Source organism: Pongo abelii, chromosome 5 (assembly GCF_028885655.2).
Source record: "Pongo abelii isolate AG06213 chromosome 5, NHGRI_mPonAbe1-v2.0_pri, whole genome shotgun sequence".
In the NCBI taxonomy this organism is placed as follows: Eukaryota; Metazoa; Chordata; class Mammalia; order Primates; family Hominidae; genus Pongo; species Pongo abelii.
In genome coordinates this window covers 31,037,998-31,052,771 of record NC_071990.2, presented here as the reverse complement: position 1 = coordinate 31,052,771, position 14,774 = coordinate 31,037,998, and the positions used below count along the sequence as shown (strand labels likewise).

The 14,774-nt window shown below is 46.5% G+C and overlaps 1 protein-coding gene across 1 annotated transcript; it reads right to left on the bottom strand.

The window, feature by feature from the left end:
* Nucleotides 1-10,491: 10,491 nt before the first annotated feature.
* MUC21 (mucin 21, cell surface associated) lies at nucleotides 10,492-14,516 on the bottom strand. The gene is made up of 3 exons (XM_024248734.3): nucleotides 14,374-14,516; nucleotides 11,166-12,205; nucleotides 10,492-10,847 (listed from the first exon to the last, which is right to left on the bottom strand). The coding sequence occupies exons 1-3, from the start codon at nucleotides 14,432-14,434 to the stop codon at nucleotides 10,665-10,667; spliced, it is 1,284 nt and encodes a 427-aa protein (XP_024104502.3). The 5' UTR covers nucleotides 14,435-14,516; the 3' UTR covers nucleotides 10,492-10,664.
* Nucleotides 14,517-14,774: the final 258 nt, after the last annotated feature.

Below are 14,774 nucleotides of genomic sequence, written 5' to 3'. Positions count from 1 at the left end.
GCTTTAGCAGCAGTGTGTTGGCTCCCCTGGAGGCAGATAACACAGCAGCAGTAAAGGCTAAAAACAAGACAGTAAGGAATGTATGAGTACAGCACCTAAACCAAGAAGCAGCTTCTGTCACTAGGTGCCCCAGAACCCAAACCAGCTGTGAAGCCAATTATTCAAAGTAGGGGTTCGATCTGAGAGCTTGGTTATGTGGGCTTTTATATCAGTCATTAATTTAGTGATATTATCTGATTCCTCAGGAATATAAACACAGCAGTTTTTCCAATTGCACAAGTGCCCCATTGTGCAGCGTGAGTATATCTAAAGCCTGGTAATTTGGGAGGACAGACTTTCTCATGACAGTGACTTCCATGTTTAAAAGAGAGATTCCCATGCAGCTATCATTTAAAGTTTTCTTTTTTTTATTTTTGGTAGTTTCTTTTTTTTATTTTTTGAGTCGGAGTCTCGCTCTGTCACCCAGGCAGGAGTGCAGTAGCACAGTCTTGGCTCACTGTAACCTCCACCTTCCAGGTTCAAGCAATTCTCCTGCCTCAGCCTCCCAAGTAACTGGGATTACAAGCATGCGCCACCCTCAGCCTCCCAAGTAACTGGGATTACAAGCATGCGCCACCACGCCCAGCTAATTTTGTATTTTTTGTGGAGATGGGGTTACACCGTGTTGGCCAGGCTGGTCTCGAACTCCCAACCTCAACTGATCCACCCGCCTTGGCCTCCCAAAGTGCAGGGATTACAGGCTTTGTAGAGTTTCTATATGCCAGATAATATCTTCAATAACCGGATGAGGAAGACAAATGGAGGCCAAACAACCATACCAATAAAAAACAGATCAGGACCAGTGGATTTCCAATGAGGGAGATTGATAGGCTTTGTAGTGTGTGAACTATTCAGCCTATGCCCGTGTATAATCCAAAGAACATCTTCCTAAACATGCAGGGGGTAACCAAGGCCATATATTGGTGCCACATATCCAGGAAGTTCCATTTGGGGCCAACCAATAGATTCTTGGACACAGTGTCCATTCTGTAACATGCCCAATGAGTATTTTATTATATTATAGCATAGTATATAAACATCAGTCTCTTGCTATCCATCACACATCCCTTGTGCAATTTGGCCAAGTATCTTTAGAATGATTCATTTGTTCCCAACACTGAGGAGCAAGTTGACTAACATGGCCAAAAGATGGAATTAACCAAATAAACCCAGCCTGTTTGTGGGTATCAGGTTGTTTTGTTCTTTATTTAGGGTGTTGTCACTCTCTAGCAGGAAATAGCCTATCCAGCCTGGGGGTATTTGTCGTTCCAAGCCTGGTGTGTTTCCTCCTTGGTAGTATATCTGCTGGCATCTTCATGTGCAAAATACACTGGTTGTCAATGAGGTCTGGGAGCAAGCAAAGGAATCGTCTCAATTACCCCTATGGGAACAGTAGTGGGCTTGGGGGATGGTTGTTCTAGCCGGTCACATGGGGCAGGCAACCCCCCTTTGGCTGAATTTAAATAAATAAAGGCTGCAGATAACACATTCATCTGCCTATGCAAGGTAGGTTTCCCAAATTAAAGTTTGAATTTGTGCTTTCAACAGAGTGGTATTTCTTTCAATTAACCCTGCTGCTTGGAGGTTCTATGGGAGATAAAAGTGCTATACTGTATCATGTTTCCTGGCCCAGTCCTGCATGTCATATCCAGCAAAATGGGTCCCTCGGTCACTGTTGATGTGCCAGGGATATCCATACATAGTACTGAGAGCCTCTAAGCCTTTAATAGTACTGGCTTGATTAGCTTGCTTGTAGGGAGAATCTTGCAGCAGTCCAGTAGTGGTGTCCATGCACGTTAACACGTACTTATTTCCTTGGCTTACAGGGACAGTGTCTAAATAATCCACTTGCCAATCTGTTACATGGTGGACAGCCTTCTGAATATCTGAATATGTCCTGCTTGATATGATCTACAATAGTGAACATGGTAAACAATTTGTAAGAGCTGTTGGGAGGGCACTATATATTTTTTGTTGTTGTAGAGATGGGATCTTGCTATGTTGCCCAGGCTGGCCTCAAACTCCTGGCCCCAAGCAATCATCCCACCATGGCTTCCCCATGTGTGAGCCACCGTACCTTGTACCTGAACTAGGCCATTATATATATATATTTTATATATATATATATATATATAGTGTGTGTGTGTATATATATATATATAGTGTGTGTGTATATATATATATATATAGTGTGTGTGTGTATATATATATATACACACACTATATAAATATATATATATATATATATATTTTTTTTTTCTGAGACTGAGTTTTGCTCTTGTTGCCCAGGCTGGAGTGCAGTGGCGTGATCTCAGCTCACTACAACCTCCACCTCCCGGGTTCAAGCGATTCTCCTGCCTCAGTCTCCCGAGTAGCTGGGACTACAGGCATGCGCCACCACGCCCAGCTAATTTTGTATTTTTAGTAGAGATGAGGTTTCTCCATGTTGGTCAAGCTGGTCTCAAACTCCCGACCTCAGGTGATTTGCCCGCCTCAGCCTCCTAAAGTGCTGGGATTACAGGTGTGAGCCACCGTGCCCCGCCTGGTCACTATAAGAGCAATCCTGCTCCCTTGACTATCTCCCAGCCTACTCTTGCACTTCTGTGACCACTTTTGTTATGTACCCAGGTCGATAGTTCAGAGGCCTGAGCTGGCATGATGCTTCTAATTTTTTTTAGGGTTTTAGCTTCTATGTTTTGTGGAACTGAGTGGTTTTTATGTGCAGTCACCTGAAATACAGTTAAAGCAGCCACAAGGCTTTGCAGCTTTTTCCATATGCCTTGTCACATGTTCATGCCCCATATAGGTTTGTGCATAATCGTCCACTTTTCTTGCTCCTGTTGAGCCAGCCACATAATTAGGCCTTTGAATACAGCTCAGCTATCAGTGCAAAGAACCAGGAGCCAGGCTCATATGTGACTATTAACCAGGCTGCTTCCAACTCATCCCACTGGCTCCTCTGATGCCTACCTGTATCAAACCAGATTGTATCAGTTTGTGGCTGTGTAGCAACAGCAGTCCAAGAACAGCGGTTTCCCCTGCTGGAGTCCTCTGTACACCAAGCATCATCTGGATGCTTACCATGTCAGGTGCTGGAGTTGGAGAGGGTCAGGTGGTATCCTTTGGTTGTTCACATCGTAACAGAGCCTAATGCAGTATGTGATTCTGGGCTTAAGGGACTCATTGCTAGCATTCTTCCTTGTTGCAAATAATCATGCCATTTATTCAAGGTAGGTGTTGGGGCTACAGCGGAGGTGGGTTGTTTAAAAATCCTTCTAACTATCCCTTGATTGGTAGACCTATTCTCACAGTCATGGGAAGGGTCTTTGTTAGCAGTTCCACCTGCTGTAAAGCATTCTCTACTACTAGCACTTCTTGTTCAACAGGAGAGTATCTGGTTTCGGCTCCTTTCTTAAAGGGACTGATTTCCTAGACTGTGGTTGCCATAAGGCCCCACTCGTATCCTCAGGAGCAGCAGTAACATCCAAAGTCCTAGCTGTACCCTCCAAAGGGGTGCCTAAGGCCTGTGCCTGCTGTACCAGCACTTCAGCCTGTTCAAAGCTGCCTGCTGTGGTGTGTCCCAGGCCCAATGTGCCCTTTCTCTGATAAGTCTGTATAGGGATCTCAAAAATTGGGCTAAGTGTGGGATGAATACTCTCCAATAACCCAAAAGACCCACAAATGTTTGGATTTCTTTGACTGTTTCTGGAGTTGACATTGTTGGGCTTTGTCAGTTATTGCACCCAGTATCAAAGGAATGTTACCCAACCATGTAACCCTTAAAAACTTCACTGTGGGCCGGGTACAGTGGCTCATGCCTGTAATCCCAGCACTTTGGGAGGCCAAGGTGGGCGGATCACAAGGTCAGGAGTTCGAGACCAGCCTAGCCAATATGGTGAAGCCTCATCTCTACTAAAAATACAAAAGTTAGCTGGGCGTGGTGGCGGGCGCCTGTAATCCCAGCTACTTGGGAGGCTGAGGCAGGAGAATCACTTGGACCCAGGAGGCGGACGTGGCAGTGAGACAAGATAGCGCCACTGCACTCTAGCCTGGGCGACAGAGCAAGACTCCATCTCAAAAAAAAAAACCAACAACAACAACAACAAAAAAAACACTGTGGGCCCTGGGCCTTGCATCTTCTGAGGATTGATGGCCCATCTCCATTCCATAGATGAGCACCCAATATCATAAGACATTACTGTAAACCAAAACAGCATGGTACTGGTACAAGAACAGACACATAGACCAGTGGGACAGAATAGAAAACCCAGAAATAAGACCACGCACCCACGACCATCTGATCTTCAACAAACCTGTTGAATAGAATTCCCTGTTCAATAAACGGTGCTGGGATAACAGGCTAGCCATATGCAAACAATTGAAACTGGACCCCTTCTTTACACCTTACACAAAAGTTAACTCACGATGGATTAAAGACTTAAATGTAAAACCCAAAACTATAAAACCCTGGAGACAACCTAGGTAATACCATTCAGACATAGGCATGGGCGAAAATTTCATGACGAAGATTCCAAAAGCAATTGCAACAAAAGGAAAAATTGACAAATGGGATTTAACTAAACTAAAGAGCTTCTGCACAGCAAAAGAAACTATCAACAGAGTAAACAGACAACCTACAGAATGGGAGAAAATTTTTGCAAACTATGCATCTGACAAAGGTCTCATATTCAGCATCTATAAGGAACTTAAACAAATTTATTTAAAAAAATCAAACAATTCCACCAAAAAGTGGACAAATGACATGAACAGACACATCTCAAAAGAAGACATACATGTGGCCAACAAACATATTTTAAAAAGTTAAACATCATTGATTATTAGAGAAACGCAAATCAAAACCACAATGATATCATGCCATTGCACTCCAGCCTGGGCAATAAGAGCGAAACTCCATCTCAAAAAAACAAAACAAAAAACAAAAAAACCCCACAATGAGATATCATCTCACACCAGTCAGAATAGCTATTGTTAAAAAGTCAAAAAATAAAAGATGCTGGAGAGGTTGTGGAGAAAAAAGAACGCTTTTACACTGTTGGTGGGAGTGTAAATTAGTTCAGCCATTGTGGAAGACACTGTGGTGATTCTTCAAAGACTTAAAGACAGATACCATTTGACCCAGCAATCCCATTACTGGGTATATACCCAAAGGAATATAAATCATTCTGTTATAAAAACACATGCACGTGGCTGGGCGCAGTGGCTCATGCCTGTAAGTAATCCCAGCACTTTGGGAGGCTGAGGCAAGTGGATCACCTGAGGTCGGGAGTTCAAGACCAGGCTGACCAACATGGAGAAACCCCTGTCTCTACTAAAAAAACAAGATTAGCCAGGCGTGGTGCTGCATGCCTGTAATCCCAGCTATTCGGGAGGCTGAGGCAGGAGAATCACTTGAACCCGGGAGGCAGAGGTTGCAGTGAGCCGAGATCACACCATTGCACTCTAGCCTGGGCAACAAGAGCAAAACTCCATCTCAAAAAAATAAAAATGCACACATATGTTCATTGCAGTGGTATTCACAATAGCAAAGACATGGAATCAACCTAAATGCCCAACAGCGATAGACTGGATAAAGAAAATGTGATATATATACATCATGGACTACTATGCAGTCATACAAAAAGAACAAGATCGTGTCCTTTGCAGGGACATGGATGGAGCTGGAGGCCATTATTATTAGCAAACTAATGCAGGAACAGAAAACCAAATACCGCATGTTCTCGCTTATAAGTAGAAGCTAAATGATGAGAACACATGGACTCATAGAGGGGAGCAACACACACTGGGGCCTATCAGAGGGTGGAGGGTGGGAGGAGGCAGAGGATCAGGAAAAATAACTAATGGGCACTAGGCTTAATAGCTGGGTGATGAAATAACCTGTACAAAAAAAACCCCATGACACACATTTACTTATGTAACAAACCTGCATATGAACCTCCGAACTTAAAATCAAAGTTAAAAAAAGAAAAGCCATGACTGCAGCACAGTAAAAGCTTCAGCGGCTGACATAATGTCAGCAAGATAACAAAACTAGAAGAAAAGACGGGAATGCAAACAAAGACAAGACTCTTTCATGGGCTTTGTGCTGGGTGGATAATAGTTGCACTTATTGGGAGGATAATAATTGCACTTATTTCAGTATAATACCCCCTGGACAATATGAATTGTTTAATGTTGACAACCCCATGTAGGGGCAGGAAGTTGTACGGGCTCCCATTTTCTTCCTCTCTCAAGAACAGTCTTCACTACATGCACCTTCGATCTGAATTTTTCCACTGAAGTTTGCGAAGTTTTTCCTAACAGAATACCTGTGCCTAAAATGTTTTCTGGAATAAGAAAAATAAACACCATATATGGGGCAGGGGGAGCCTCCCCAATACCTAAATGTATTAAAGTCCTTCTCATCCAGATCGTTTGTCCCCATAACCATTGATGGCAGACCATTGACCAGGGTGTATTTATGGATTTCCATGAATTAAAGTACATTCTGCCCTAGTATCTACTAAGGAAATAGTCTTCTCCTTATTTTTTTGAGAGGAACAGTAAATGGTGAGCTCAATATGGGGCCTCTGGTCACCTGCAACGTGGGGTGGAACTTGGCCCCACTCCTAATCTTGGGCCCAGCATGGAATCCCCTTCTGATAGGCTGGAGTATTAGAATGAGGGGTTGAGTCATCTTCTTCTTCTGCTAGAGAGGCAGAAATGAAGGGACAAAACAGCTCTTCAGTCTGTACTTCCCTCCATAAGGCTACTAACACAGCGTTTTTCATATTTTCCACATTTTAACATTTTTTACATATTTTTTTTCTCAGAATGTTTCTGCTCCCAATAAGTCATGCCACATTTGCCTGTTCTTGACTCTAATTGGTCGCTTTCCCTTATTTTCCCCCTTCTTCCTGTGGAGCATTATCTTTCCCCTTTGTCAGCCCTTGCCAGGTTACAAAGCACACCCTGTCCCTAGCTTTCTCAGTTGCTCCCAAATCTGTGATAGCTTCTCCTATGTCATATACATCTTTTTTCTTTTCTTTTTTTTTTTTTTTAAGACGAAGTTTTGCTCTTGTTGCCCAGGCTGGAGTGCAATGGCACGATCTCGGCTCACTGCAACCTCCGCCTCCCAGGTTCAACCGATTCTCCTGCCTCAGCCTCCCAAGTAGCTGGGATTACAGGCGGCTGCCACCACGCCCAGCTAATTTTGTATTTTTAGTAGAGACGGAGTTTCACCATGTTGGCCAGGCTGGTCTTGAACTCCTGACCTCAGGTGATCCACCCACCTTGGCCTCCCAAAGTGCTGGGATTACAGGCATGAGCCACCACGCCCAGCCCTTTTTTTTTTCTTTTTCTTTTTCTTTTTTTTTTTTTTTTTTTTTGAGATAGAGTCTCACTCTGTTGCCCAGGCTGGAGTGCAGTGGCACAATCTCAGCTGACTGCAACTTCCACCTCCTGAGTTCAAGCAATTCTCCTACCTCAGCCTCCTGAGTAGCTGGGGTTACAGGCACACCACCCTGCTAATTTTTGTATTTTTAGTAGGGATGGGGTTTCACCATGTTGTCCAGGCTGGTTTCGAACTCCTGACCTCAAGTGATCCGCCTGCCTTGGCCTCTCAAATTGCTGGAATTACAGATGTCAGCCCCTGTGCCCAGCCTTCCCACATCATATACATCTTGTCCCATTGATAGGACTCAATAACATCAGCCAAGGGCTGTGCCATTCTCCTGGTGCACGCTGCAGCAATTTATTTTTCATCCCTGCAGGAAAAAACTGTTTTAAGTCCTGTAAGAACCCAAACATAGATGACTTGACTCATTCCTGATTCTTAGAGAAGCCCCTGGGCCTCTTCTGTTGACTGCCAGGAGGTCATCCTTCCCGGTAAATTTCCTTCATTAGGTCAAGCCTGCCTCATAGCTAGAACGAGCCAGTCCATAAGCTATGACTCCCTTGCGTCTGCCTTGCCTTAACAAAGATGCTTCTGCAAGGCTGCATGGGTGGTGATGTTACTCATTTTTTCTGCTTCTCCTGTTAAGGAAATACCACCAGCCCCTGTGTCCCACAATCAGACCATCCAAGCAGCCAGGGATTCCCTAGGTAGTTGTTTAAAGGCCTTTGCAGTCTCTAAGAGGTCTGCAGCGGTAGATTCCCTGACAGTGAGAGCCTCCTATATCAGCTGACCTCCGTTTTGCTGCCGGTGTTAGGTTTCGCTTTCCTTTGCATGAGACAGCGAGCTTGCCAATGATCCCCATCCCACTCCACACCTGTGACTTCTGTGTCATCAGTCTTCCTCTTCATAACAATCCCAGGGATTCCAAGTTTTCACATCCCAGTTGGGCTTTCTTATGAGAGCTCTGATTTTTGGTCATTTCCATGTCCTTCTCCCTAGGTGGACAAATCTACATGCTAACATTTCAATTTTTGTCCTCTTGGTCTTCAATTTTGTTTGCTAAGTTGGATGCGAGGAGAGACATGGAGAGGTACACGTCCTTTTCTAGTTGCAATTCCTTCTCTAGACATTTAATTTTGGCTTCTGCTGCTAGCCCGAACTTCATTGAGAAAAGAAGCAGCCAACCCACTGCAGCGGCCAATATGGCCGCCCTTCCGTACCCCAGTGCACTATGCGGCTTTCAGTTAATAACTGCTCTAGGCCACCTGGCATTTTCAAGGCATCCCTGCACTCATGCAGAGGTGCACAGGTATCAAACAGTTGTGCCATCCAACCCTACACAGACATGGCTGCCGCCCTGGGGTTTCCTTACAGATGCTTCATTCTCCTTACCCATTCCTTGTTCTCCCAGCTACTGGCTGGGGGATCACCAAATGTTCTACCATGAGCAGGTCTGCACAAATCTACCCCTAAAGGTTGAGGGGAAAAGAGATCAAAGAAAGAGACTGACAAATCCAGTTTCTCACAGAGAAATATTTAATGGAGTCTTCCAAACAGAAGTGATGTCTGAGGTGGCCACAAGATGGTGGATTCCTGCACTCCCTCTCCAAAAGACATCCTTTCTAGAGTAAGATTTTAGGGGAAAACATGTGCAACTGGTCACATCACAGACTTTCTTGCCGAAACCCACGACTGCTGGGGAGGTTAGATAAGCATCTTTGTGAGAGGTTAATTATGCTACAGGCATTGTTTTAAAGCCCTTGATGCAGAACACCTTGGTACGCAGGAGTCAAACATTGGACATCTGGCCAGGTGCAGTGGCTCACACCTGTAATCTCAGCACTTTGGGAGGCCGAGGCAGGAGGATCACTTGAGGCCAGGAGTTCAAGACCAGCTTGTGCAACAAAGTGAGGCCCTGTCCCTACAAAAAAATTTAAAAATTAGCCAGGCATGGTGGCACATAAAACTGTAGTCCCAGCTACTCAGGAGGCTGAGGCAGGAGGATTGCCTGATCCCAGGAATTGAAGGCTGCAATGAGCTATGATTGCACTACTGCAAGACTCCGTCTAAAAAAAAAAAATGGCCATTGTGGTGGTTTCACTTCAAGATGGTATCACTCTTACCATGCAACAGGCTGTTTTCCTATAGCCGCATTGGTAAGATCCAACTCTTTGGTTTGCTGACACTGGAGAAACCCAATAAGTGGTGGAAGATGGAGCAGTTTCTACTGCTGTGAGTTGGGGTGAACCCACCAACAGACTGCTAATTATCTGCTGAGGGCTTTGTCCCAAGTAGGAGCCCTCCATTACCTTGTGGGCTCAGAGCAACTTAGCCTCCAAAGCAGCTCTCCTCTGTCTTCCAAGACCTGGAGGACCCTCTTCCCTGGACTCATGAAAGGAATACACGCAGCTCTTCTGGGCGGGGATTTATGAGAATCTCGAGTCTTTGCCAAGAGCCTCTTGGAAGATTCGACCTTAGCAGGCCAGAAAGTCTTTCCCTTGGGAAACCAGGGAGCACTCTGAGGGAGATGAGTGTCACCAGCTCCTCCACCCTGATAGTCAGGCCTGGAGCACATGGAAATGCCCTGGGAACCTCGACTTCAAGTGAATATGCGCACCTCCTGACACACACACACACACACATACACACAGGGCAGGTAGTTGTAACGCCTCCACCTCATCCTGCTCTCGGCTCTTCATGTATCACAACCTAATCGCTGTGTACCACAGGCCTCACGCACGAGCCCGTAGCATGCTGGCACCCACCCTCCCTCCTTATCTCTCCCAAGTCAATTCTCCAGCCAACTGGGGTGTCTCAGAGATAAGGGGACCTTGCCCGAGACAAAAAGGATTAGAAAATGCAGACACACCAATAAGAATGAGGTCTTTGGATTTTACTGTGGAGATTTTGAATGCCAGACGGAGTCCAGCATGGAATTTTTTCTCCTATAACTGAGAAGTTCATCTCAGAGCTAGACACCCACACCGGGGCACGCACAGCTTCTCTTTGTCGTGTTAGATGAGATGTATTTATTTCTTAGCTAAATGAGCAATGTAGTATTCTCTTTGCAGTGTCTGGTAAAGGCAAGAAAGGTGAGGAATGTCTTCCTCAAGATTTTCAGGATCTCAGACAAAGCTGGGAGGGGTCTCCTGGGATGAATGAAAGGAAACCAGGTCTTGGGTGCCCACGTCTCTTCCTTCCTGAAGAATGTGGCACTCACTTCCGGGGCTGCTCAGGGCCCGTTGTTCCTCCCGCTCATCTCCATGGCTATCGAGGATACTGGTCTCCTCCAGAACCAGTTAGGACTCCACCTGGGCCTGCGGGGGGCTCCATGATTCCCTCCAGGGCCATGGTTGAGGCCGTGAGGGTGGTAGACAGCCGTGTTAAAGGCGTTTCTCAGGGACAGGCTGTTTCTCTAGAAAAAGAAGAGTCAGTAGTTTCAGAATTGCATCCCTGTCTCCCACACCTTTACCACGGACGCCTTCTGGAATCTTCTCCCACTTCCAACCATGCTCCTTACCTAGTTCTCCTTTCTCCAGTCCTTTCTGTGGCCCCCTTTTCCCACAGGTCACCAGCTTCGTCTGCACTGACCTGCCGTTTCTCTGTGTTACTCTCTCCCGACCTCTCTTCCTCCCTACCCACCGTTGACTTGAGACCCCTTCCATTCACACCCACTTCCTTGTGTTTCTGCTGCTCCTTCCCCCAGGCATTTTCTTGCATGTTAGGCACTCACCACACAGAAGAAGAGCCCAGCAAAGAGCCCTACGGCCACCACAACCGAGACCAGGGAGATGAGGAAGATTTCCCATGGCACCAGGGACCCACCAGGCTTCGCCTCACTCACTGCAGTAGATGCACTATGGGAAGTTGTGTGCATTCCAGACACAGCTGGTGTTCCAGAGCCTGCAGAGGTCACACTGGACCCAGACTTGGTGGCTGTGCTGGCCCCACTAGAGGGTGTGCTGGACTCAGAGTTGGTGGCAGTGCTGGCCCCACTGGACACTGTGCTGGACTCAGAGTTGGTGGCTGTGCTGGCCCCACTGGAGGTTGTGCTGGACTCAGAGTTGTTGGCTGTGCTGGCCCCACTGGACACTGTGCTGGACTCAGAGCTGGTGACTGTGCTGGCCCCACTGGAGGGTGTGCTGGACTCAGAGCTGGTGGCTGTGCTGGCCCCACTGGAGGGTGTGCTGGACTCAGAGCTGGTGGCTGTGCTGGCCCCACTGGAGGGTGTGCTGGACTCAGAGCTGGTGGCTGTGCTGGCCCCACTGGAGGGTGTGCTGGACTCAGAGCTGGTGGCTGTGCTGGCCACACTGGAGGGTGTGCTGGACTCAGAGCTGGTGGCTGTGCTGGCCCCACTGGAGGGTGTGCTGGACTCAGAGTTGGTGGCTGTGCTGGCCCCACTGGAGGGTGTGCTGGACTCAGAGTTGGTGGCTGTGCTGGCCCCACTGGAGGGTGTGCTGGACTCAGAGTTGGTGGCTGTGCTGGCCCCACTGGAGGGTGTGCTGGACTCAGAGTTGGTGGCTGTGCTGGCCCCACTGGAGGGTGTGCTGGACTCAGAGTTGGTGGCTGTGCTCGCCCCACTGGAGGTCACACTGGACCCAGAGTTGGTGGCTGTGCTGATCCCACTGGAGGTTGTATGGAACTCAGAGTTGGTGGCTGTGCTGACCCCACTGGAGGTCACACTGGACCCAGAGTTGGTGGCTGTGCTGGCCCCACTGGAGATCACACTGGATCCAGTGTTGGCAGAGGTGCTAGTCGCACTGGAATTTGTTGCTGAAGAAATCATATAATGACAAACATATATTGTGTATATATACTTTCTGCTTATTGCTTGGCTAAATTCATTACATAAATAATTTTATTTAATACTGCGGTGCTATAACATAGATGCTATTATTATCACCAGCTGAGATGAAGAAATTGAGGCTTAAAAATGTTGATCCTGGGCCGGGCACGGTGGTTCACACCTGTAATCCCAGCACTTTGGGAGACCGAGGTGGGTGGATCACCTGAGGTTGGGAGTTCAAGACCAGCCTGACCAACACGGAGAAACCCCATCTCTACTAAAAATACAAAATTAGCCGGGCATTAATTCCAGCTACTCGGGAGGCTGAGGCAGGAAAATCACTTGAACCCGGGAGGCAGAGGTTGCGGTTAGCCGAGATCAAGCCATTGCACTCCAGCCTGGGCGACAAGAGCAAAACTCCGTCTCAAAAAAAAAAAAAAAAGTTGACACTGGCCCAAGTTTACACAGCTAGTGAGTGGTGGAACAGGAAACTGAACCCAGGCTACTGAATCCGCACTTGTAGAGACTAAGCTAAGTCAGCCACCCACCCACAACACCAGAGTTACATCATCTAGTTTCACTGGTAGGTAACCTTATTCCACATTCTGCTATACAAGATACAATACAGATATAAAGTATTATAAAAGAATTATAGGACTAGGTAAAACTAGTGTATATTGATAAATTTTTTTCTTAAGTAGTATTGCTTCCTTCTTGGAAAATATTTCTCAGAATAATATTCAGAACACACTTATATCAGAATTACTTAAGGGAGCATGTTGAAAATATTCTTAAGCAAATCATTCCAGACTAAATGAATTAGAGTTTGAGATGGGGCCCAGGAGTCTGCATGTACAGCAAGAAGCCAGGTGACCGTATGCATTCAAGTTCCAGGGGCCCTTGATCACTAAGGCCAAGGCTAGAGAAGAACGAGTTATATGTAGCTCAAATACATAAGAGCTCCCAGGATTAAGGGCTGTAAACCAAAGTCTAAAGGTAGAGGGAAGGCTTTTAACTTCTTGGAGGCTTGGCTGGAGTTAAGGTTATGTCAAATTTTTGCCCTTTATTTCCCTGAAGGATGAAGGCATTCAACCTCCCCAGCCTGTACATGGGAGGCTGACATGGAATTAGGTGTAGGGGTAGGAGAGAAATTGAGTTTGTAGAATATAGAAGAGTGATATTTTATTTTATTTTATTTTATTGTTTATTTATTTATTTGTTTTTGAGATGGAGTCTCGCTCTGCCGCCCAGGCTGGAGTGTAGTGGAGCAATCTCAGCTCACTGCAACATCCGCCTCCTACGTTCAAGCAATTCTCCTGCCTCAGCCTCCTGAGTAGCTAGGATTACAGGCATAAGCCTGTAAGTAGAGACGGGGTTTCACCATGTTGGCCAGTCTGGTCTCAAACTCCTGGCCTCAAGACATCCACCCGCCTTGGCCTCCCAAAGTGCTGGGATTACAGGCGTGAGCCACTGAGCCTGGCCTTATTTTATTATTTTATTTTTTTGAGACAGAGTCTCACTCTGTCGCCCAGGCTGGAGTGCAGTGGCACCATCTTGGCTCACTGCAACCTCCGCCTCCTGGGTTCAAGCGATTTTCCTGCCTCAGCCTCCTGAGTAGCTGGGACTACAGGGACAAGCCAACACACTCAGCTAATTTTTGTATTTTTAGTAGAGACAGGGTTTTGCCATGTTGGCTAGGCTGGTCTTGAACTTCTGACCTCAATGACCTGCCTGCCTCACCCTCCCAAAGTGCTGGGATTAAAGGCATGAGCCACCGCGCCCCGCCAGAAGAGTGACATTTTAAAAGCAGCCAACTCTTCTTGTTCTTAATATTTAAAACCCCAACCATATCACACAGGTTGTTACCATTTTACAGATGCAGAAATTGAGGCGCAGAGAAGCAACTGACCTAAAGTACACAGTTAATAGATGGAGCCATAATTCAGATGTAGGCAATGTGAGACCAGAGCCCAGTTTTAACCACTGTGTCTGACTGCTTCCTGCATGACATACATTGTTAGGCTGAAGTGATTAGAGTAAAATGATGATCCTCACTCTATGGAAGAGAAGCAGAGCTGGCCCCAGTAGTGGTCACGTTTCTCTCCCAACTCCTCAAAAGTTCTCAGACCACCCGATTTTAAATAAAATCACTCACCAGCTTCTAAATGCAATAGTAGACAAAACGTAAGGAGAACATTTCCTTTCTGCATCTTCATCTGTCTCTTTGTGGCTGGAAAGCAAGATGCCTGGGTCCTAGATGTACCAAGACTTTAGATGGCAAAGAACAGAGGATTCTTGAGAAAGGGGACTTGAAGGTGAAGAGATAAAGGCTGGTGCTTCCAGGAGTGTGGGTCTCCTATGTTTGTGTTCCTGGGAAGAATCTTGGACTCAGGCGTGGGCAGCTGGATGCCTGGGTTCCTTAGGCTTCCTCCAGGCAATGTAGTTGCCTCTTTCTCTGTTATGAAAGAGCTGCAGGGGCCTTTATAGTTTCATATGGTCTGGGGAGGGGTGGGGCAGTTGACCTGAAAGTCTGTCAACTACAGGCAGATGACAGAA